Source organism: Mobula hypostoma, chromosome 7 (genome assembly GCF_963921235.1).
Source record: "Mobula hypostoma chromosome 7, sMobHyp1.1, whole genome shotgun sequence".
NCBI lineage: Eukaryota > Metazoa > Chordata > Chondrichthyes > Myliobatiformes > Myliobatidae > Mobula > Mobula hypostoma.
The window spans coordinates 39,245,831-39,271,493 of NC_086103.1; the positions used below are offsets into that span (position 1 = coordinate 39,245,831).

A 25,663-nucleotide genomic window follows, 5' to 3' on the forward strand; every position below is an offset into this window, starting at 1 on the left:
GCAAATGTCCTTATTTTTTGATGTCATTTACACAACAGTTATTTGGAAATTATTGAGTCAGAGAAAAACAAATCAGTGAACACATCAGGAGGGCTGGCATTGAATGTATGTGTGTTTCTGAACTAGGTGGGAGAGAAGTGGAAACAGTCAATGCCCTGGATACCAAGTAGCAGCATAATATAACATGAAGGAGTCATTAGCTTTGCCGCGCACACTGTGCAAATGACTATTGTTGTATCACTGTCATTGGAAGCACAGAATTTCGATGCCTAATAAAATAATAGTTGACCTTTTGAAATGGAATTCAGCATGATCGTTGTGCTTTTTGGCTTGGAAGTTAAGAATGCCCAATTTGGGCATCCAAGAAAGTGTAAGCAGCACACCATAAGTGCAGTTCTGCTTTTGAAGGCCGGTTATGTGGATGTGGGATGGAATACATCTGAATTCTAGGCCTCTGTTCCACTTTTGAAGGCCAGCAATGTAGATGTGGGACGTAGGACATCTGAATTCTAGGCCTCTGTTCTAGAAGGCCAGCGATGTGGACGTGGGATGGAGAACATCCGGAGTCCAGACCTCCGCTCTGCAGTCCAAGTCCAGCGATGTTGGTAGGTGATAAAGGACATCTGTGGATGTTGGACTGTGCTAGCTGGGTCCTGAGATCAAATGTCAGTACAAAAGGAGGCACGAGAGCTGGCCAGTCTTCGCGCCCATTGTCTGGATTTCAGCATCCTGTCATCAGCTAGTCCAGGTTTTGATACTGAAGATTGAAGCCCAAAGGTCAATCGGAAGGCTGGGAGTCGAAGCCTGGTGGCCAAAGCTTGGAGACTTTAGGTCCAGCCAGCGGCCTGTCCAGGAGTTGAAGGACTGTCGGTGTGTGTGGGTGGGAGGGAGGAAATGGAAGAAGGTTATGCAAAGTAGTAACATTCTTTTTTCGAAATTCATTTTGTTTAACACGATGACTACATACTCAATTAGCTCTGTAATGTCGTACAAATTGTCATTCAGTGAGAAGAGGATGCATTGGTGCTTGGTGTCATGGAACACCTGAATTGATATCCACTCTGCTAAGTACCCAGTAATGATATGCCAATTAAAGTCCAGTCCCCTGGAAAGGGGGGAGGTGGGATTGAGAACTAAACATCGCTCAGTGAAAATGTGCGTTGTTCCCCAGGTATCCAGCCTGAGGGCACCTTTACATTTGCTGTTAGCAAGCTCAGAAAATCTAATACCAGAGAATCTAGGCGGAAATATTGCTTCTGCATTTAACTAGTTAGCGTTCAGTTGCAAACCCAAAAGAGAGAATGGTATTGTGGTATGACATTTTGTCATCTTGTCTGAGTCAGTATTTGACACTAAGCTAAGCTGACGAAGGGAAAGCCTCCGTCACCGAGGGTGCTTATTCTTTCTGAAGTGAATTGTTCAGTCTGAAGGCCACTCAAAAGATGTGCCCAGTTGTCCAACATCAAGTGAACACCCGGTAAAATCAGTCCCAGCAATTAGAATTCTTATGCATTTTCAAACAAATCATCATCCTCTTTAAGAGGGCATGTATATTTTTGTTACACATTCACTCAGTAGCCACTTTATTATATACTCCTGTACGCATGCTCGTTAATGCAAATATCCAATCACATGGTAGTACCACAATGTATAAAAACGTGCAGACGTGGTCCAGAGGTTCAGTTGTTGTTCAAACCAAACATCAGAATGGGGAAGAAATGTGATCTAAGTGACTTTGACCCTAGAATGTTGTTGGTGCCTGATGGGGTGGTTTGAGTATCTCAGAAACTGTTGATTTCCTGGGATTATCACGCAGAACAGTCTCTGGAGTTTACATAGAATGGTGTGAGGAGCAAACAGCACCCAGTGAGCAGCAGCTCTGTGGGCGTAAGCACCTTGTTAATGAGAAGTCAGAGGAGAATGGCCAGACTGGTTCAAGCCGACAGGAAGGTGAAAACTCAGCTAACCACACTTCACAACAGTCACGTGCTGACTGAAGAGCACCTCTGAACACTTAACACCTTGTGGATGGGCTACAGCAGCAGAAGTCCATGAACGTACACTCAGTAGCCTGATAAAGTGACGACTGCGTGTCAGAACAAATTGGGTAGGACTTTGGCCCCATGCAGAACATGGTAAGACAGAAAGGCAGAGAGGGAGAGAGATAAAGTTGTAATAGCTACAACTCTTCAGCCCGCACCTGCTGCTGACAGGACTTGACTAGGAGTGCAGCCTCACTTGACTGGTCCTTGATAATGCTGTGGAAATCTTACCTTGCTCCTGAGACAAAACTTAAATGACTTTTACTCAATATCCAAGCTACATTAAATTTAGTCTGCGTGTTTGATTCCTCTAATTAGAAATTGTTCCATTTCCCATCACTCGCATCTTGTATATTAATGAATCGCAGCTTTGGGATATGTAACGCATTTTCAAATGCTTCAGAAGTTATTATCAGACACCAGTGAATTTGGTAGCTCTGGTTAACAAATCAGATGAGAGGCACTAAACCTGTAGTGAATCTCATGGTAATCAGGATTAACAATATCAATCAGGAACAGAGAACCAGTACAACAAAGGAACAGGCTTTTCAGCTCACAGTCTTCTGCTGAACCAATTAAACTAGTAATCAGTGGCTAACTAAACTACTTTACTTTATTGTCACCAAACAATTGATACTAGAGTGTACAATCAACACAGCGATATTTGATGCTGCGCTTTGCGCTCCCTGGAGTACAAATTGATAGTAAATATTAAAAATGTAAATTATAAATCATAAATAGAAAATGGAAAGTAAGGTAGTGCAAAAAGTACCGAGAGGCAGGTCCGGATATTTGGAGGGTACGGCCCAGATCCGGGTCAGGATCCATTCAGCAGTCTTATCACAGTTGGGAAGAAGCTGTTCCCAAATCTGGCCAAAACTAATCTCTTCTGCCTACACTAGGTCCATATCCCTCTACTTTCCTCACATTCATGTGCCTATCTAAATGTCTCTTAAAAGTCCCTGATATTTTTACCTCTACCACCACCCCATTCAGCGCACAGACCACTCTCAATGTAAAAAACCTTGCCCCTGACATCTCCTTTGAAGTTACCATCCCTCACCTTAAATGCATGCCCTCTGGTATTGATCATTTCAACCCGAGGAAAGACGATACTGTCTGTCTACCCTATCCATGCTTCTCATAATCTCATAAACCTCTGTCTAGTCTCTGCTCACTCTCTGCCGCTCCAGAGGAAACAACCCAAGTTTGTCCAGCCTCTCGTGATAGCACACGCCCTCTAAACCAGGCAGCCTCCTGGTCAACCTCTTCTGCACCCTCTTCAAAGCCTCAACATCCTTTCTATAATGGGTGACCAGAACTGTATGCAGTACTCCAGATGTGACCTAACTAGAGTTTTATAAAGCTGCAACATAACTTCCTGACTAGTGAACTCAGTGCCTTGAGTAATAAAGGCAAGCATTCTATATGCCTTTTGGGGGGGAGTTATGAACTTGAACCCCCCCCCCAAGTTCATCAACACTGTTAAGGTCTTGCCCTTAACACTGTATTGTATCTTTACATTTGACCTATCAAGGTTCAGCACTTCACATTAGGCTGGTTAAACTTCATCTGCCATTTCTCTGCCCATGTCTGCAACTGTTCTATATGTCACTATATTCTATGCCAGTCTTCTACACTATCCGCCACACAACCTGTCGTATCACCTGCAAGCTTAATAACCTACCCATCTACATTTTAACTTAGATCATTTATGTATGTTGCAAACAGCAGAGGTCCTAGTACAGATCCCTGTGGAACACCACTAATCGCAGACCTCCATTCAGAACAAGTCCCTTCAAACACTGCCACTGTCTTCCGTCGGCAAGCCAGTTCTGAATGCAGACAGTCAATTCACCATGGATCCCATGTATATTAATCCTCTGGATGAGCCTCCCATGAGGGACCTTGTCAAACACCTTACTAAAATCCATGTAAACAATATCCACGGCTCTACCTTCCATCAATCACCCTCGTCACTTTGTCAAAAAGTCTCGATCAAGTTAGTTTGACAAGACTTGCCCTGCACAAAGCCATGCTGGTTCTGCCAAATTAGGCCATGGTTTTCCAAATGCTCATAAATCCTATCCCTTAAGAATCCTCTCTAGTAACTTTCCAACCACTGCTGTGAGACTCATCGATCTATAGTTTCCATGGTTATCCCTGGTTCCTGTCTTGAATAATGGAACAACGTTAGCTACTCGCCAGCCTTCTGGGACCTCGCCTGTTGGTAGAGAGGACACAAAGAAATTGGTCAAGGCCCCAGCAATCTCTCGCCTGTCTCCCTCAATAACCTGGGGTATGTTCCATCAGTCCCTGGGGACTTAGCCACCCTAATGCTCTTTAAGATGCCCAATATTACTCCTCCTTTACCTCAAAATGCCCCAGCATATCAATACACTCGGCACTGATCTCCCTCTCCTCCGCATTCATCTTGGTAAATGCTGACGTAAAGCACTCATTAAGGATTCTCCTCCTCTTCCAAGCAAATGTTCCCCCCTTTATCCCTGAGAGGTCCTTCTCTCTCCCTAGTTATCCTCTTGCTCTTGATATATGTATACAATGCCTTCAATAATATTTATCACAGACTTTTCATGGTCCTCCTAGGCTTTCCTAATTCCCTCCTTGTATTCTTTCTTGGCGTCTTTACAATCCTCAAGAGCTGTTTGATTCTTGCTTCTTTTTCCTCTTGAATAAATTCGTCACCTCCCTCAACATCCAGGATTCTCTTAACCAAGCCATCCTTGTCCATCCTTCTGACCAGAGCATGGCTGCCCTGTAGCCTGTGCACTTGGTCTTCAAGCACCCCCCACACGTCCGATGTGGACTTGCCCCACAAATAGGTGCTCTTCATTAACTTTCCCTTGTATTGTATTTCTGCCCAGACTAGCACATGGGGCCGGGAGTAATCTAGAGACTACTGCCTGCTCCTCAGTCTCTTTTCTAACTCCCGACACTCTCTGCACAGGACCTCATCCCCGTTTATGCCTTTGTCATTGGTATGTAAATCTCATCGTCCACACGTTGCTCAGTTGTCATTCATCATGCTCTGCCACCAGCTTACTCACATTTACTGATGGTGTACTTCCCCCATAAAGAGCAGTTGGAAGCAAATAATGATGTGTGCCATGGATTCTGAGCACTGCAAACAGCTTTTTATCATCGTTAGCTCTCATCAACCCATCAATCCATCTCCCCGTACATCACTTCTCATGCTTGTGTCAACTTGCTATTCTGAGCTCGCTTGTGGTTTCCATGTGTAGGCAGTTAATAGTCAGTCATATGGATGCAGATGGAGAGGCTTTTAAATCTGACTGCAGTAATCCCACCACGTATAAACTTTACTGTCTCTTCCAGCCTTTGAATTTGTGGTATTTTTAAAAACTAGCATCTTGCATCTCTTTGTAGCCCTAACATTGTCAACTGCGCAGGAATATTGGCCTAACAGCACAGTAATGTTGCCACTGCTAGCAAACAGAGTTATCAAGTCTTGCAGTACTCATGCGGATGACTGTCAGAATTATCATCTTCGTTTTTACTCATGAATCATACCACAATTCTTCGTCTTTGGTAACAGTCACATCACAAAGCCACCAAGATCAGTTTTGCCTTGGTATGGCTAACCATCAGAGATTTCATTACAAACAAACACTTTAAATCATTGCAGTTCCTTAATTACGCTATTACTGAACTATTATTAATTATTATGATGCTGCAAGATTTTTTTATTACACATTGCTTACTTATAGTAGTACTGTGACATAATTATTAAACAGCTGGATGCTTTTAGAGCCGTATATCGATATTGAGTGTCTCTTACACTAAATTTCAAATCGTCACTGAACAGTAAGTTACTTTTTTCTAAACATTATTTTCTCCCTTCATCCGTGTTTCTGTCACTCAGCTTCACCAGTGCTGGTGGTCTTCTTCCAGATCCCTGTTTGTACCTGTCCACAAGCTGGAGCCAAAAACAAAAAGTAGTAGTATCTCTACAGGAGAATGTTAAAAATATCATGGACCACACACACATCAAATGAAGAAGTTCTCAGAAGAGCCCAAGCAGTTCGATCTCTCATACCAACAATAAGAGAAAGACAACTCAGATTCCTAGGACACATCATGCGGAAAGATGAGCTAGAAAAACTCATACTCTCTGGAAAGATTGAGAGGAGTAAACCTAGAGGAAGACCTCGGCTTATGTACATCAAAAGCATAGCCAGGTGGCTGCACATCGAGGAAATGGAAGTCATCCAAAAAACGAAGGATAGATCTATATGGAAAACCACGGTCACCAAAGTCTGCATCGGATATGGTACCTAGACAGACAGACATCTCTTCTGGACCTCACACTGTCCTTCATAGTTAAGAGTCATCAAAGATCAGCCACTTCTCTGTGGATAGAGACAGAAAATGCAGAAAATATTCAGGTTAGGAAGCATCTATTGAAAAGGGAAGAGAGTTCACACTTCGGGTCTGCTCTCTCTCTCTCTCCTATTTTTCTGACCAACCTTCTAAGAGATGGCCAGAAAAACCTTTTGTTTGTCAACATAACACCATCCCTGAATGAAAGATGCCAGGCCAACCTGAATGTATTGGAAATAATTATTTCTTTTATTTTAGAGATACAGCACAGAACTTGAGCTTCAGGATGAAATTAGTCAGCTGTTAAAGTGGGATATTCCTGTCTGTAGGAGAGTGTTTTAAAACAAAACAGAAACTTATAGTCGATGTGTGCTACCTTTAAAATAGGTCTTAGAACTGATTGTTGGGTTGGTACTAATGGAATGGAGCGCAATCATTTCATGTACCAAGTTACCATTGAGTAAAAATCAAATTCCTGGGACAAAGTAATTGGTAATTTGTTTGTGATTTGAGCAAATGGTATAAATTTTCAAGCATCCTTTTCACTTTGAGAACTTGGAAGTACTTAAGGGTAGTTGTACCATTGGTTAATTGGCATGCCCAAATGAAGAAGTGACATTCCCGCCGGGGTTAAAGCTCGTCTGTAAAATAATAAATCTCTGCTCGGATTACCAGGCAATTAGGATTGAATAAACAAGGTTCTGGAGCAAAAGGTAGACTGCCAGAAGAACTCAAAAGAGTGTCGGGCAGTATCAGCAGGGGCAAAGAGATGGTCAGCATTTCAGGACAGGACCCTGCATCAGGAGTGTGTTGAGGGAAGATAGTCAGCAGATAACAGTATGAGGAAACAAGGGTTGGTGGGTGATTTGTGGAACCAGATGGAGTTAGGTGAGGGAAGGGAAGAGGGAGAGTAAAGACAGAGGCTGGTAGGGGATAGATAGATGGAACCAAGTCAGGGAAAGATGATGCCACAGGGCGGGGGGGGGGGCAGGAGTGGAAAGATGAACCAATAGAGACGAAACCCAAGTAAATTTGTAGGCTGAGTGATGGAAGCAGGTGGGAGGGAGGTGTTTGGTTCCTTCTGCCTATTGTCCCTCGCCTTGGTTGGTTTGATCTATCACCTACCGTCCTCTGTCTCACACCTTCCCCCTCATTTCTCTATCCTGGCTCTTCCGCTCTACGCTCACAGCCCAGATGCAGATCCTGAACTGAAACCTTGACCGTCCTTTTGCCTCCACAGGTTCCTGAAAGTAAAGACAAATTCAGTAGATATAGCTAGACATCAGACTTCCAAAACATGTTGCCAAGCTCTGTCATGGAAAGTGATTCAGGGGCATTCGAAAACTTCTTTAAAGGAACAACTAGCCCATGATAGATTAAATTAGTGGACCAGCATCCAGTAAAGCACGAGTACTTTGAGTCACTGCGACAGGAGCACAGAAGCAAAGCGCAAAGTGCAGAATGAGTGTGCAGTGGTCCAAACAACTCACAGACCACTTATTAAATTACCAAATGCCCCACTTATCCCAGAGCCGATCCCACTTAGGATTCATTAGGCATCTCAGAACCCACAGAACCAAGATGAGAGCAAGTCAGTCTCAACCCTACACAGCTATCTAAGAAAAACAGATTTGTTTTTTTCTATCCTTTTGGTGTTAATATAGTCTTGATGTTAGGTGTAGATCATTGTTTCCATGTGCTCTTTCTGAGACAGTTTCGCAATAAATACGTATATCGCATCAACTGTAAACCTGTGATTGTAGTACACTTCTTGTGTGCTGATTGAGCCTTTTAGGAAACAAGATTTTGTGAAGGCCTTCTACGTGTTTATTGAGTGAGGTCATTACTTTATGTTCTGTCTAACAGAATTTCATGTAACCTTGTCAGTTTGAATTGACTTCTTATATCCTTCATATACACAAGGAGTAAAAATCTTTATGTCTCCATCTAAATGTGCAATTTATTTGTAGTAAATAGTATGTACAACAGGAAAGTCAATATAACATAGAAATACAATTGTATCAGCATGAATTAATCAGTCTGATGGCCTGGTGGAACAAGCTGTCCCAAAGCCTATGGTCCTGGCTTTTATGCTGCGGTACCGTTTCCCAGGTGGTAGCAGCTGGAGCAGTTTGTGGTTGGAGTGACTAGGGTCCCCAGTAATCCTTCGGGCCCTTTTTACACACCTGTCTCTGTAAATGTCCTGAATAGTGGGAAGTTCACATCTACAGATGTACTGGGCTGTCCGCATCACTCTTTACAGAGTCTTGCGATTGAGGGAAGTACAGTTCCCATACCAGGCAGTGATGCAGCCAGTCAGGATGCTCTCAATCGTGCCCCTATAGAAAGTTCTTAGGATTTGGAGGCCCGGACCAAACTTCTTCAACCGTCTGAGGTGAAAGAGGCACTGTTGTGCCTTTTTCACCACACAGCCAGTATGTACAGACCACGTGAGATCCTCGGTGATGTGTATGCTGAGAAGCTTAAAGCTGTTCACCCTCTCAACCCCAGATCCATTGATGTCAATAGGGGCTAGCCTGTCTCCATTCCTCCTGTAGTCCACAACCAGCTCCTTTGTTTTTTAATATTGTTGTGTTCTAATGTTGAAAGTATGAAGAGTGCAGAGGGGTAATAATTATACTTGTTTGATTCAACAGGTTAGAAATCTTTGCTACATGGTGACAAGAAGAGAGAAAATGAAACGATCAGTCTCCAGGCTTCAGGAACAAATATTCCACCATCAAACCAAGCTGATAGAAGAAAATCTCCATCGAGGTAGGACTTTGTTGAATCAAGTGTCGTCATTCACTGAAAACAAAAGAAACTGTGGATGCTGGATTCTGGAATGAAAAGTAATGGTGGAAGGACTCAGCCGGTCAAGCAGCATCTGTAGAGGCAGAAATTATAAATCAGTGCTTTGGGTTGAGATCCATTGCAGACTCCTGATCTGAAGCATCATCTTACACCTTCTGCCTCCCTGTATGCTGTTTGACCGGCTGAGTTCTCCCGCCATTTCTTCCTTCTACTTTCATCCCTTTTTCTAAGCCATGAGTGCTGGAGTCATGGAAACAGGCCAGTCATCCCAATTCATCCACATCGATCACTGGACACCCTTCCACATGAATCCCATCTCCTAGCACTTGGTCCGTTGCTCTCTATGCAGAGTGTACTTATCTGGACACTTACACAATGTTGTCAGTGACACAGCTTCAACTACTCTATTAGACAGTGCGTTCCAGGTACTTGCCACCCCCTGAGTGATGAAGGATCTCCTTATGACTTCTTTAAATATTTTCCCTCCAGTTACCAAAATCCATGTCCTACATCCGATATGGAGAGAACCGTCCTACAGTCTACTTTAACCGTGCTCCTCATAGTTTTATGTATCTCAGTCATGTCCCCTTTTAACCTTCTCTCCATGGAGAAAGTAAGTAACATTTCCAGCCTGAGCTGCTTCATCCCAAGCAGCAGCCCCTGAACCTTCTTTAGCACCATCGCATCCTTCCGAAAGCATAGTCACCAGGAGTGCATGTGGAACTCCACCTCATGTCTGACCAAGGTTTTATAAAGTTGGAGTATAACTTCCCTACCACTGTACTTGAAGGCCAGTTTCTCCTCTGCCTTCGTAACTACGTTATCTACCTATGCCAACACCTTCAAGGAGCTGTGAACTTGCACTCTTGTGTCCCTCTATTCCTCAGTACTCCCTAAGGCCCAACTAAAGCCTTGCCTTTAGTATTCCCAAATTTTTGTTAAACCCAATGCTATGAATATTGAATTTCCAATCTCAAGTGATCTTTATCTACTGTACTTCCCGCCCTATCTGCTTCTGACCCACGTCTGGTCCTTCCATTTTTATTCCCTCTCCTGTACCCCCTCAATCCCTCAAATACCTGTTTTGATCCCCCTTCTGGGTCCATCCGTCTGTTTCATACACACGTCACCCACTGTATCCCTTCCCCCGACTGCCCTTCATCTCTCCCTTCCCATTATCACTTTCCTTGATTATCAGATTATAATACTTAGCCTTTGTGTTGCTGCTTATCCTTCTCCAGCCTGTTTCCATCTCCACTCTCCCCTCTCCCACCTGGCCGCACCTGCCTCTTTTTGTATTCTTTGTCTGCTTCCGACTATCACCACTGCCACCCCACCAGTCTCCATCTCCCAAGTCGGCCGAATCCTCTCCCTCACCTGGCTCCTTCTGCTCATCATCCTTCATCGCTCCTTGGTCCACATATCGCCTATGGGCATCTATCTCACCCCTCTCCCTTTCCTCTTTTTACTGCCTATCTTCCCCCTCCACCCTGAGTCCTGATGCAGGATCTTAACCTCATCGACGGTTCCTCTCCCCACACGAGCACTGCTCCAGTAACTTGCTGTTTTGGCTCTTCTCACATTTGTCTGGACCAATCTCCTTCTGCCATTTCTCATCTCAATTCGCCAACAAAGTGACTTTTTCTGCAGCCGAAGGCAATGCTCCACACTGTCAACAGCTCCAGCGATCTTTGTGTCATCCACAAACTTGTGCCCCCTACATCCACATCCAAGTCCTTCATAAATATTACAAACAGCAGTGGTCCCAACACCAATCCTTATGAAACCTTGCTAGTCACAGACATCCAATGACTAAAGCAATTATCTACCATCCCCTTCTGTTTCCTATCGTATCGCCAGTTTCGGATTCAGTTTTCCAACTTGCCCTGGATTCCTTTTGAACCAGTCTTCCTTGTGGGGAACTTCACAAAGGCTGTGCAAAGCTTACCCTACCCTCATTGATACGCTTCGTTACCTGTTCAAAATCTTCAATCACATTTGTGTGACACAACCTCTTGGCTTAAGACCCTGAAGGATGTATTTTTATCGCCAACTTGAAATATTTCATTCAAGTATTTCTGAAGTGTGGCCGTGGTTATTATGTAAGCAAAAAAAGCAACAAATTTGCTCGCATAATGACCGCACAAATAGCAATAAGAAAAATGCTTAGGAAATGTATTTGGATGCCCTTGATTGAGGAATGATCGTTGGCCAAGACAGTAATGAACCTGAAATTAAGTCTAGACTCCAGAGCTTTCGGACTTCAGTGCAAGAGTCAAGTAAGTACTGGGTTAGGGCTGATACTGGAGACTGATTACACAGATTCCTGTTACTTCCTAGCAGCACGGTAGTGCGTTGGCGAGCCCTAGCGGTCACCAGTTGGGTTTCAATTCCCGCCACTGTCTGTGAGGAATTTGTGTGTTCTCCCCGTGACTGAGTGAGTTTCCTCCGGGTGCTTGGGTTTCCTCCCACGTTCCAAAGATGTGTGGTTGGGGTTAGTAAGTTGTGGGCATGCTGAGTTGGCGCCAGAAGAGTGGTAACACTTGTATGCTGCCCAATACAACCCTCACTGATTTGGTTTGATGCAAACACCGCGCTTCTCTGTATGATTTGATGCACACATGACAAATAAAGCTATTGTTATAACCCCTTTCTAAGCTTTCCTGCAACATGAAATTCATTACTTCTTCGCAATTGTATAATTACATTTAAAACACTCCATGAAGGAATTTTGGTTTTCATATAGAATCACGAAATTTCCTTCAAGATTCTGTGCAAACTTGGGTAAGATCATTGGCGTCTAAATGAGTTGTACCTCATCAGTAAAGTAATAGGCTATCGGAAAGCCTCAAGTACAACTGGTGAATATTGAAAACAGTTCATCTTTAAGTGCCAACAACCAATAATGTTTGATGACACAGATTAAAGTTGCCCTTAAAGGAACATGTTCTATTACATCTGGGATATTAGCCTAGGTGAAAAGGAGGTGTAACCATTGATGGTGGATCGACAGTACAAGTAAACTAAGGGAGAGTACTGTTAGTAGTTGTTCTAAAATCAGACTATTCCCTTCCCTAATTGCCCAGCAGCTGATTAACTCACTGCGGGCATACCAGCGATGGAATGATTGATCTAGATGAAATTGCATGTGGAGAGCACTTGGAGTAACTTGCACAGGTGAATGCTGCAGCTGTTCCATGTCTGCTATGTCTCATAAATGTGAGTTATTTTGTTTGTCATTGTGTAAGAGCCAATATTGGCCACAAAGTCTGAGAGAAATCCATGCGTTTATTCAACCAAGTATTCTTGGATGTGAAGTCAGTCAGGTTTGGGGATCCAAAATACTGAAGTCTCTGAAACCTAATGGAGCAGTAAAGAAAATAAATGATGTAATTGGAGCATTGGTCTTTGTCTGAGAGGAGATGACTGGGATACTGTGGAGTGGCCTTAATGCCAAAGCACAGTCAGGATGATGACAACCATTTCCATGCTGTGCCCCAAGAGAGGATGTTATATCATTGGAAATTGTGTGGTGGATTTCAGATTGGCCAGACACAGGTCAGTGCTGAAAGGGTTAAATTACAAAGTGAGTCCAAATCTGTGCTCAACGACTTTTCAGATTTGAGCCGGGCGCTTCTGGGATGATGATAGCCTCTTCCCTAGACAGTTGATCTGAAGCTCTTCCAGAAAGCTTTTTTAATCGTATTTGAACCCATGAATATTACCTTATTATCATCTTTTGCACTATTTATCTATTTTGTAACTTCTGGTCATTTTTATGTCTTGCATTGCTGCAGCAAAACAACAAATTCCATAACATTTGTCAGTAATAACAAACCTGATTCTGAAAATCAATGAGTCAGACTGCTACAAAAGAGGGAAATGTTTTGGGCCATGGTCCTTCATCTGGGCTGATCTGGACTTTACGTCCAGGTGTTCTTTGTCCTCCTACACTAGCATGCTGATCACAGGCTGCCATCTACTCACTTTCCCTGAGATTCATTCAGTTCATTTGAGCCTCAAAACTGACTTTCGCACCACTTGTCTAGGTCATTAGTAAAACAGTTTGCACCTCCAAAACATCTCTAATCAATGACCCTGCTCTGAAACCCTCGTCAAACATGTCCACCCGTCACTTATATTGGATCTACCTTTAATATTTAAATTCTTATATTTTTCAGCTTTACAGAGGCTCACCCCTTCCTGTCTCTGTAAATTGAAGTTTAATTGTCAATCAACCATGCATGAATGCAGCCAAACGAAACAGAATTCCTCTAGGGCCAAGTTGCAAAGCCCAGTACCAGCAATCATAAACAGCACAAGGCACATTTAGCACATATAATGACAATAGCAGTCAACATGCAGCCACAAAAATAATCATGTAGCCCGCGTCCCTGAGTGTCATGTCCTGTAAGTTGATGGCACATTGGATGTTGTTGGCAAGAACAAGCCTACAGCAGTTCCGATCATCACGCACTAGTGCAGCTCCAGATTAATGCACTCCATCTTATCTTCCACCGAGCAAGCACTGGAGGGCAGCACCGATGGGGGCCCAGCCCCCAACCCTGCATGGATGCCCACTGTGCCACACCAGCTCCGGCGTCTCCTAGCCGTGGCACGAGGGCTTGGTCCACACAACAACCGAGGCCACACAGCTTCCTGCTGAGGTACAACTTCCATCTCCAAATTCCTCCAACACTTCACCCCTTCAGTTCTGCTCTTGTTCCGTCATTAACATGTATGCTTCCATCTTTTAGGATACACATTGATTATTGATACACATTGATTTCAAGATACATATTTATCCTCAAGTGTGGCGCGTGGCCGTGGTTAAGGCGTTGGTCTAGTGATCTGAAGGTCGGTAGTTCGAGCCTCAGCTGAGGCAGCGTGTTGTGTCCTTGAGCAAGGCACTTAACCACACATTGCTCTGCGACGACACCGGTGCCAAGCTGTATGGGTCCTAGTGCCCTTCCCTTGGACAACATCGGTGGTGTGGAGAGGGGAGACTTGCAGCATGGGCAACTGCCAGTCTTCTATACAACCTTGCCCAGGCCTCAGTCAACATCGAAAACCGATGGACAGCCAAAGAAGTTATCCTCAAGTAGAAGGGTCAAAATTGCACACCCTTCTCCAAGAACAGTTTTTCCAAAGCCGTGTTTATTTGTAGGAAGATTTCCCTCATTCTTTCTTCCAAACCCATTGTAAAAAAAGCCAACCTACCTTTTTTTTCCTAATTGCTATTCATATCTGCATATTAATTTTGTGGGTTTTTTTTACAAGAACACCTAAATCTCTTTGAACACCATCTAATATCAAATAATGTGAGACTCTGTAATCTCTTTTTTAATTAATTTTTGTCATCCTATCTACTCCTTATCTCCTTGAAATCACTCCTTCAACTCTACCTTTTCATCTGCTCTAAAAGCTCTTTGGTGTCTGGGGATCAGATTTTGTTTGATAATATTTTTGTGATGTTCTTTGGCATGTTCCAGGAGTCATGGGATCCAGGCAGACTAGGCTGTGTGCATTCAGAATTGGCTTGTCCGTAGAAGGCAGGGAGTGTTGTACATGAAGCATATTCTGCCTGGAGGTTGGTGACCAGTGGTGTTCTGCGGAGATCTGTTCTGGAACCCCTGCTTGCAGATGCTGTAAAAGGTTATCGTAGGTTACAATGGGAGAGTGACAGGATATAAGCTGGGCTGAGAAGAGGCAGTGGGAGTTCAGCCTGGAAAAGTGTGAAGTGATTCACTTTGCAAGGTGGAATCTGAAGGCAGAATACAGGGTTAATGGCAAGATATTGAGCAGTGTGGAAGAACAGAAGGATCTTGGGGTCCATTTCCATAGCTCCCTCAAAGTTGCTGTGCAAGTTGGCAGGGTTGTTAAGAAGGCATATGGTATGTTGGCCCTCATTAGTATTGGAATGGCCCGCGAGGTAATGTTGCAGCTCTATAAAACGCTGCTTAGACCACACTTGGAATATTGTGTTCAGTTCTGGTTGCCTCATTATAGGAAGGATGTAGAAGCTTAAGAGAGGTTGCAGAGGAGATTTACCAGGATGCTGCCGGGAATACAGAGCATGTCTTATGAAGATAGACTCAGTAGCCTCGGGTTTTTCTCTTTGGAGCGAAGGAAGATGAGAGGTGACTTGATAGAGGTGTACAAGATCATGAGAGGCATATATTGAGTGGATAGCCAGAGACCCAGGGCAGAAATGGCTAATATCAGGGGGCATAATTTTAAGGTGATTGGAGGAAAATACGGGGCAAGTTCTTTACACAGTGTGAGTGTGTGGAATGTACTGCCAGGGGTGGTGGTAGAGGCAGATACATTATGGGTATTTAAGAAACTTAGATAGGCATATGGATGATAGAAAAATAGAGAGTGAGTTAGAATAATCTTAGAGTAGGTTATAAAGTTTACACGTCATGAGCTGGAAGGTCTGTATAATGTTGTGTTTTCTACGTTCAACTGCATTAAATATACTAAATAAATGGAAATTGTTACTGGTATAGGAAACTGAGAGAAGTTGAAGGTCATGGCTAGTTTTTTTGTATCCTCATTTTCAAATCACCTATAAGTCAGCGAAACGTCCCCAGGAGAAACACAGAAGTCCCATCAAAACTAAATTGGCAGGAAGCCGCAGATGGAGATACTAGGTGAGCTAACCAAAATCTTGGATGAAGAACCTCTGAGGAGCACTTTCAGGAGCAGCACACACAAGGTAGTGGAGGAACTCAGCAGGTCGGGCAGTTTCAATGGAGTGAGTGGAAGAAACACAACATTTCAGGCCTAGACCCCTCATCAGGACTGGCATTTTCAGGAACCTCTTAAAGGAAAAGAGAGATAGGTAGTTTAAGGAAGCCAAAACTGAGGGGTTTTTTCACTGGATGGAGACTGGGTGAAGGAGTTTTGTCTGATGGGCTTTCCTCCCTCCATCCCAGCTCCTCTGAGAATTGCCAAATACAAGATAGTTCTCTCTCCATAGCCACCACTTGCAATTATAACGTAAACTACATATGGAACCCCTTGCACCACACTTACTGTTTCTTAGGTTTTAACAAATGTTTTCAGATCTCAGGGAATGAAAAGAATCTCCAGTTAGATGCTATTCAGACCTGTCAGCGGTAAAATCCTGGGCTTGAAACTACACTCATAACCAACCTTTTGGCCCTGTGGCACATTCAGATTGTATTGAAGGAATTCCCCCTACATTTGTTTATGCTAAGTTTTTGAACCTGGGTTTTTTTTTTCCAAAAGTCCCACAACAGCCAGTGCACACCATCATGGATCTTTTTCTGCTATGCTGCATTGCTTGATAGCTCCAGACTTTGTTCACCAGCAGCTGGAGCTTCCATTGCATGGAAGCCAATTCGGCGTTCCTCCAGATTGACTACATGGACTTAAAGTTGGCTGCTAAAGGTCAAATACAGCCCATAACACTTCTTTAACTGATTCACCCTGCCAACAAAAAAAATATATCAATGATTTAAATGAACTGTTCCGAGCAGACTTAGAAACTGCAAAAAGATATGACTCAAATTAATAGTCGAAGGGGTTCCCCCACTGTAACCACAAATGGTACTTCTCTGCAACAAAAGTCATTTAGAAAGAGTATACAAGAACATGGAGGTGGACCAGTAGGAGCGAGTACAGCATCCCTTATGCTGTAGCTGAGAGCCGCACCTTAGTTTACCTACCGTCCCACCACTTCCAAAACCACCTGTTGGTTGCTTGAGCATTTTCACTGAGATAAAGTTACTTTCCAAAGTAGAGGAATGTCAGTTCTTCACCAAGAAAAGGCTATTAGTCATTTTAATTTTTTTTTTATTGGAGAGAGTGGGGAAGAACTGACCGATTGGAATGTAGGGAGCTCAGTCTTTACAGTTCTGTAAATATTGGCCAGAATTTTTCTTCTTCTTTGCTCTCCAACTGTAGCTCTTGGTTCAGATATTTAATTCAAGGAGCAAGTTATAAAAGAAGACAAAATCTGGTTTTGATCCACTTGGTTCGGTCGATTTGATTTCATCTGGTTTGATTCACTCGCCAATTAATTCACTGCATTGCTTTCAGAGAAGGGAAGACGCTTTCCAAAATTTACTTGCGGTGGGGGGCAAAGATGGGCTTCATTCAGTCTTAAGCTGAACCACAGACCTTGCTCTTGAGATCCTAGTACCTCACATGGTGCTTAAAAAAGACTCCTGAAGCTGCTATGCTGTTGGCAAGTGTGACAGTAGCACCAGAAGGTGTGATATTCTTTGCAGTTGACAGGTGGTGACATCCTCACTAAAGGGCCAGGAACAGACAGAACTTACTGGTACGCGTTATTCAATACCAATGTACAAAACATGTAGGAGCATTCTGAATAGCCATCTGTATTGTGTAATATTGCATTTGGTGTATGTCACGTTAAGGAACGATAATGGACAGATTACTGGGAGCATACATGTGATCTAGTCACAGCTTGTCACCAGGCAGTTCCAAGCAAAGCAGGGGCTGTATTCTGACAAATACAGCTTTCCCTGTCTTTTGGAAAGCTCTGTTCTGTTGCACAGTCTTAAAGCGACTTTTCTAGCTGCTTCAGCTTTCAGAGTCGGCCCGTTTGCCCTACGTGCTCAGTTGCTATCTTTGAAGCTGCTATGTGACAAAGCAGCAGTGCAGTTCAGACACCACAGTCCAGCTCTTCAACTGAAGATTTTCCTGTGTTAGAAAGAACACAAACCACTGGAGGAGCTGAGTGAGCCAATCGGCTTCTGTCAAGGAGGAGGAATTGTTGACATTTTGGGTCAAAACCCTGCATTAGGCCTCAGTCCTCCCTCTCCCCCTCCCCATCCCCCACAGATATATTGCATTCCTCTCCCAGTTTGCTTATTCCAGTTTCTGTGGTCCCCGTGACTGTGTGGTATAATGAGGCTAAACACTAAATGTATAGTAACACTGCTGTTACTTTGAGTTGCAGATAACTCCAGGGAGATGTGTAGTCAACAGTGAACCCATAACTGTGAAGGAAACAATTCGAGTCTGTGTAGTACCATCTACAGTCTCAAAATATCTCTAACCCTTTTGTAATGTTTTATAAATAAACAGCACAGTGCAGGATTGCACAAACGGGAAGCTAAGGTTAAACTATCTGCTTTGTTGATGAGTGAGTGAAATTCTGTGCAAAGATTTCTGCTCTTTGGAGTCTACTATATCAGTGGTCCCCAACCACCGGGCTGCAAGGCATGTGCTACCGGGCCGCAAAGCATGTGCTACCGGGCCGCGAGGAAACGATATGATTTGGCGATATGAGTCAGCTGCACCTTTCCTCATTCCCTGTCACGCCCACTGTTGAGCCATTATGCATGCGAGGTCATTACCCGTGTGTCATCCATGTCAGTGCGGGAAAAAGATCAACTCCTCGAGCTTGCAAATGACAGCGGGCTGAGAAGTATGTTTGACATAACATCTCTGCCGGATTCTGGATCAAAGTCAAGGCTAAATATCCTGAGGTAGCCACGAAAGCACTGAAAACGTTGCTTCCATTTCCAACATATCTCTGCAATGAATGCAACGAAAACTAAATTGCTGAATAGACTGGACATAAGGAACCCCCTTCAAGTATCGCTGTCTCCCATCACCCCTTGATGGGACCGTCTTATTGCAGGGAAACAAGCCCAGGGCTCCCACTGATTCAGCGATATTGGTGTGTTGCAATGATTTTATATGTTCATACAGGGAAAATATGTGCTGTGTGTTTAATATCCAAACGTTACTTAAAATGTTATGATGCTATTGACTTACTTATATAACCATATAACAATTACAGCATGGAAACAGGCCATCTCTGCCCTTCTAGTCCGTGCCGAACGCTACTCTCACCTAGTCCCACTGACCTGCACTCAGCCCATAACTCTCCATTTCTTTCCTGTCCAGATACCTATCCAATTTTTCTTTAAATGATAATATCGAACCTGCCTCTACCACTTCTACTGGAAGTTCGTTCAACACTTACTTCAAGCTTCCCTGTCCTCCCCGATAATTGACTTATCACTATATTCATGATATGCACTGTGTGTTTAATATTAAATTCGTTAGATAAACCCTTTTAGAAACGAAATTGAGTGTATTAGCCACTTATCACCTATATTCCGGTCGTGATTAACAACCCCCCCCCCCATACAGAATCGCCAGAAATGATTTGTAGAAAAAATTGGCAGGTACATGCATGCGCAAATCACACAAGCACACTGGTGTCCGCGCAAGGCTTCATGGTCATTGTAGTCTCTCGGGGTAAACAACGTATTTGACTGCTACTCTTGTCCGTTGGCAACCCTACCCCCCCCCCCACCGCCCGGTCGGCTGGTCCACAAGAATATTGTCAATATGAAACCGGTCCGCAGTGCAAAAAAGGTTGGGGACCGCTGTACTATATCATTCACTCAAGAAACCAGACAGAGCCTGGGTGTCAAGTCCTGTCCAAAACACAGTAGCTCAGTCAGTGCAGCATTCTTCAGATATTGGGCTGGCACCACCTTAGACCTAATTCACTGCAGTAGAGCATGAAGAGAAATAGATATAGAAATGCTGGAAATACTCGGCAGGTCGGGCAGCATTAGTGGAGAGAGAAAGAGTTAAGGTTTCAGTCACTGACTAAGGGAGGGTGACTGAAGAATGGAGAGGGGACCTCATTGAAACTGATCGACTGTTGAAAGCCCTCAATGGAGTGGATGTGGAGAGGATGTTTCCTATTGTGGAGGAGTTCCTAAGACCAAAGGACACTGCCTCAGAACAGGGGAACGTCCATTCAGAGTGGAGATGAAGAGAAATTTCTTTAGCCAGAGAGCAGTGAATCTGTGGAATTTGTTGCAACAGGTGGCTGTGGAGGCCAAGTCTCTATGGTATTTAAGGCAGAGGTTGATAGATTCTTAATTAGTCAGGGCATGAAGGAATACGGAATGAATGCAGGAGATTGGGGCTGAGAGGAAGATTGGATCAGCCATGATAAAATAGCGGAGCAGACTCGATGGGCAAATTGGTCTAATTCTGCTCCTAATTATGACCAGTGACAAAGAACAATGAAAGTCAAAGATACTTGACATTACAGAGGGAGGGGTAGATTGAAGAAGGGGAGTGTTTGTGAAATCATGGACATAGGATGCTATGATTCTGAGAGATTGATGAAGTTACTCTTGAACTGTCTAATCAAATAAAAGGGGATAAATGAGAAGAGCACTGAAAAATTGGCATTAAATGTACCTGTTGAAACCTATTGAAAAGGGTGCTGGCACTGTGAGATATAAAATACTGCAGATGCTGGAAATATGAAATAAAGTGAATTCTGGAAATGCTTAGCAAGTATAGCAGCATCTGTGGAGACAGAAGAGCTGGGGTAACATTCCAAGTTGACCTTTCATCAGAATGGGCTGCTCCTGAAATTACCAAACTCAATTTTAAGTTCTGAGAGCTGCAACATGCCTAGACTGGTGATGGAATGCTGTTCCTTGAGCAATACAATGGGTCAGCATAATAGTCAGAGCCAGGCGAACGGAGCAGGAAAAAGATTTAAGGTGATAGAGAGCTGGAAGCCCAGGATCACCCTTTGAATGTGAACAGAGCTGTTCAACTAAATCGCTACCCAATCTACTGTTGATTTCTCCACAGATTTTAGTCAACTTGCTGAGTATCTCCAGCAATTTGGAATTTTTATTTCGGATTTCCAGAGCTTGCTAAGGCTGCTGACAACTGTCCTGGCTCTGTACGTAACACTAAGAGCATTGAATGGGTTAACTCCATTCCTGTGTTGTTTTTGTGGATGTGCCAGATCAGAGCTGGAAAATTTTAGATGACGTAGGTCACTTCCTGTGGTTGCTGCACAATTCTGGTTGTACCTTTTTGTTTTGTGACGAGTGACATGGGGGCCATCTAAACTTGTGGGTGTTTGTTATCGGCAGTTTGAACACACAGTGGCCACTGGGCAGCGTCACGATGTTTTTAGTTTGCAAGTAAAGCTGAGCACACACAGGCTAGTCTGGTGAGTGAATTCAGAGAAATTTGAAGCAGCCGGCTGTGCAATCTTCTGTTTGCACAACTGGTTTAAAAATAATTTGTATCTTGAAATTTGCATTCAGTGTCAGGTTTATGTTCATTAACCTCTTTGGGCAGTGTGGGGAATTTAACACAGAGAGGTTGGATTCAGGAGTTATGCTGATTCCAATGTTCTTTGCTGGTGACATTAACATTTTCCAGCAATGGGAACAGAGTGATGTGGGGCCAGGAACAATGAAACATTAGTGATGGCTAAAGAGTTAAAGCATATGACCAATGCTGATAGAAGGTACTGTGGGATCAGCCCCAAAGCAAGACCACAGCAATTGGTCTGTAGTGGAGAGACAGCAGCAGGTACCACTTCAACAAGGAACACTGGTGGTGCCAGTCCTGGGAGAGAGGACATTTTTACCTTGGCGATAAGGACAGCGGTTGGCAAAGGGGAGACAGTTTGGAGTTCTGTGCAGTAAAGACAGTAAAGGACAAAAATCAAGGTCCCAATGTCCCGCGGGGCCAGGCATGTGCATCCACTTGACAACAGATATCTTCTGCAAGAGGGTGTTCAGACTGAAAGACACCCTGGAACGGAGGGATGCTGAGGTGATTTCTGCTCTTGTAGGCCTCCTAGTGGCTGCTCTCAGAACAACGTCTCTGGGCCAAGCAGGAGGATCCAAAACAAATCGAAATAAGTGAAACTTCTGTTTTAAAAACAGCATTCTTATTGAAAAGAAACGCAAAGGCTGCTGTTTTACAAGATATATATTGGCTTTTGAGATAAAAATGAGGACAGAGCTTGCAAGAAAGCTATGAAAGGACTTGAGTAAATTAAATAGTATAAAAAGTCTAAACGGCCAGAAGAAAAACATGAAATTAAAAGAAAGTTGCATCCAGCCCAGTGCTCCATCTGAAATTCTATCTATTGTGTATTGCCAAATTAAGCTCAGTTACCTTCCAGTTCTTCCTAAAACAATAAAAAAGTCTAAATGACACATGACACACGAAAATGCTAAGCTCACAGCAACGTCTTTCTTCTTTAAGTTTTGGTTCATTTAGTCATCTTTGATGCTTGTTAGGCACAGCTGCTCAGAAATTCAATGTCAGGGATTATGTTCATGGGCAGTATTTGCATGGAAGGTTTTTTTCTAGAGTGAAGGGTGATTACAGTGGTCTCACACCACAGTACAATTCAGCTGGCCACTTCACTTCCTTTGAATTATGCTTACATTGGTGCCGCAATTTCAACTTAGACATACATTTTAACTGAGGCAAAAAAGGTAGTGAGATCATGGACCGCATCTGGATGACAGAAGACGAGGCGCTTGCTGTCTTGAGGCAGATTAAGGTGGATAAGTCCCCATGGCCTGACGAGTTGACCCTTGGACCTTGTGGGAAACTAGTCCAGAAAATGCAGGGGCCCTGGAAGAGGTATTTAGAATGTCCCTAACCACGGGTGATGTGTAGGAGGACTGGAGGATAGCTAATAGAGCATAGAAATCCTGCAGCACAATACAGGCTCTTCAGCCCACAAAGTTGTGCCAAACATATCCCTACCTTAGAAATTACTAGGGTTACCCATAGCCCTCTGTTTTTCTAAGCTCCACGTACCTATCCAGAAGTCTCTTAAAAGACCCTAACATATCCACCTCCACGACTTTTGCTGGTAGCCCATTCTACGCACTCACCGCTCTCTGAGTAAAAAACTTGCCCCTGACATCTCCTCTGTATCTATTCCCAAGCACCTTAAAACTGTGCCCTCTTGTGGCAGCCATTTCAGCCCTGGGAAAAAGCCTCTTGACTATCCACACCATCAATGCCTCTCATCATCTTATACACCTCTATCAGGTCACCTTTCATCCTCTATCACTCCAAGGAGAAAAGGCCGAGTTCACTCAACCTGTTTTCATAAGGCATGCTCCCCAATCCAGGCAACATCCTTGTAAATCTCCTCTGCACCCTTTCAATGGTTTCCACATCCTTCCTGTAATGAGGTGACCAGAACTGAGCACAGTACTCCATGTAGAGTCTGACCAGGGTCCTATATAGCTGCAACATTACCTCTCGGCTCCTAAATTCAATTCCACGATTGATGAAGGCCAATCGTGCCTTCTTAACTATAGAGTCAACCTGCGCAGCTGCTTTGAGTGTCCTATGAACACGGACCCCAAGATCCCTCTGATCCTCCAGTCTTGTTCTGTTGTTTAAGAAAAGCTCTTAAGAATAAGCAAGCAAATTATAGGCCAGTGAGTCTGACTTCAGTAGTGGATAAGTTCTTGGAAAGTATTCTAAGGAACGGCTATATAAGCATTTGGATAGACGGGGCCTGATTTGGGATTGTCAACATCTTTGAGCGTGGTAGGTTGTGCCTAACCAATCTTAGAGAGTTTCTTGAGAAGGCTGACAGGAAAGTTGATGACGAAAAGGCAGTGGGCGTTGTCTACGTGGACTTTAACAGTGGAGGCTGATCAAGAAAGTTCAGTCACCTGGCATTCAGAATGAGATAGTAAATTACATTAGACATTGCCTTCACAGGAGAAGCCAGAGATTGATAATAGGTGGTTATCTCTCTGACTGGAAACTTGTGACTAGTGGAATGCTGCAGGGATCAGTACTGGGGCCGTTGGTGTGTGTCATCTATATCAGTGATTTGGATGATCATGTGATCAACTATAACAGCAAATTTGCGGATGACAACAAGATTGGAATGTGGTAGACAGCAAGGAAGGCTATCAAAGCTTGCAGTAGGTACTATACCAGCAGGAAAATGGCAGATGGAATTTAGTGCAGCTCAGGTGTGAGGTGTTGCACTTTGGGAGGATCAACCAGGGTAGAGCTTACACAGTGAATGACTGGCTATTGAGTGCAGTAGAGAAGAGCTGGGAATACAGGTCCATAATTCTTGGAAAGTGGCGTCACAAGTAGATAGTATAGCAAAGAGAGCTTTTCACACATTGGGTTTCGTAAATCAGAATATTGTGTGCAGAAGCTGGAATGTTATATTGACGCTGCATAAGATATTGTTGAGATTTCACTTGGAATATTGTGTGCAGTCTGTTCACCTACCTATAGGAAAGATATCAATAAAATTGAGAGACTGCAGGAAAACTTGCCAGGATATTGGCAGAACTTGACAATCTGAGTTATAGGGAAAGGTTTAAGACTCTTTTCCCTGGAACACAGGAGAATGGGGTGCGGGGGGGAGTGGAGATTTGGACCATCTCTTCAGCCACGTGTTAAACTTTATTACCTTCCTATTTCTGACCTCACTAGCACACGATGCAGGTAACAGTCCTGCTATCACAACCCTGGAGATCCTGTCCTTTAACTTAGCCCCTCACTCCCTGAGCTCTCCTTCCTGCTACGTCATTGGTATCGATACGGACCATGACCTCTGGCTGCATCAATAACGTAATGTTATCTCGATCTGAGATGTCCCTGACCTTGAAACCAGGGAGGCAATATACCATCCAGAAATCTCGTTTTTGTCCAAAAACCTACTGTGCATTCTAACCTATGACTCCCTTATCAATACTGCTCGTTACTTTTTCCCCTTCCCTTCTGAGTCACAGAGCCGGACTCAATGTCAGGGACCTAACCATTGCGATTTTCCTCTGTTAGGTCACCCCAACAGCAATATACTTGCTATTAAGGCGGTTATTAAGCCACAGGGCTACCCTGCACTGGCTGTTTATCCCCTTTCCCTCTACTGACGGTTACCTGTGTCCTGCACCAAAGGTGTAACTGCCTCCCTGTATCTCCAGTCAATCAAGCCTTCGGCCTGCTGAATGATCCAGAGTTCATTCAACTCCATTCCCTAACGCAGTCCGTAAGAAGCTGCAGCTGGATGCACTTCTTGCAGGTGCAGTTGTCAGGGACACGGGAGGTCTCCCGGTCTTCCCACATCCTGCATGAGGAGCATTCCACTGTCCTAGTGCTCTAACTGTGAAGAAAGAAAGAGAAAATGGGAGAGCTTTTTAAATTTTGCACTCACTCACCACAAGTGACAGCTCGCGCGATCTCAAGCTCGCCTAAAGCCAGTCATGACATCTTATGTCTGCGTCAGAATATAGCTTTAAGGCCCATTCTGAAAACTTATGCAAATTCAGATGGACACTTTATTGTAGTATACAGTATATTGTGTATAATGCTGGAGGTGTTTTCTTTTGAATAAGTGATCTGGACTGCTCTCTTAGGAAGCTGGAAAAGGTCCCTATTATTGATGTGGCACTATGCATTTCTATTGATATCCTATCATTCTTTGTCAATTATTTGTTTGTACACTAAGGCTTCAGATCACAGGCAGGTGGTAAGAGTGGGCTCCCTCACCTCTGCCTCCCTGACCCTCAACACAGGTGCCCCTCAGGGCTGCATACTGAGTCCCCTCCTTTACCCCCTGTGTACCCATGACTGTGTCGCCACCCACA

At 43.8% G+C, this 25,663-nt stretch overlaps 1 protein-coding gene across 3 annotated transcripts in view; it reads left to right on the top strand.

The window, feature by feature from the left end:
* jade2 (jade family PHD finger 2) overlaps window positions 1–25,663 on the top strand; it is a 178,708-nt gene that overhangs the window by 136,184 nt on the left and 16,861 nt on the right. For all 3 annotated transcript variants that reach the window (XM_063053278.1, XM_063053280.1, XM_063053279.1), the window contains exon 13: window positions 9,062–9,179. In XM_063053278.1, coding sequence (XP_062909348.1) covers window positions 9,062–9,179 — 118 coding nt within the window. The remainder of the gene's footprint in view (window positions 1–9,061; window positions 9,180–25,663) is intronic.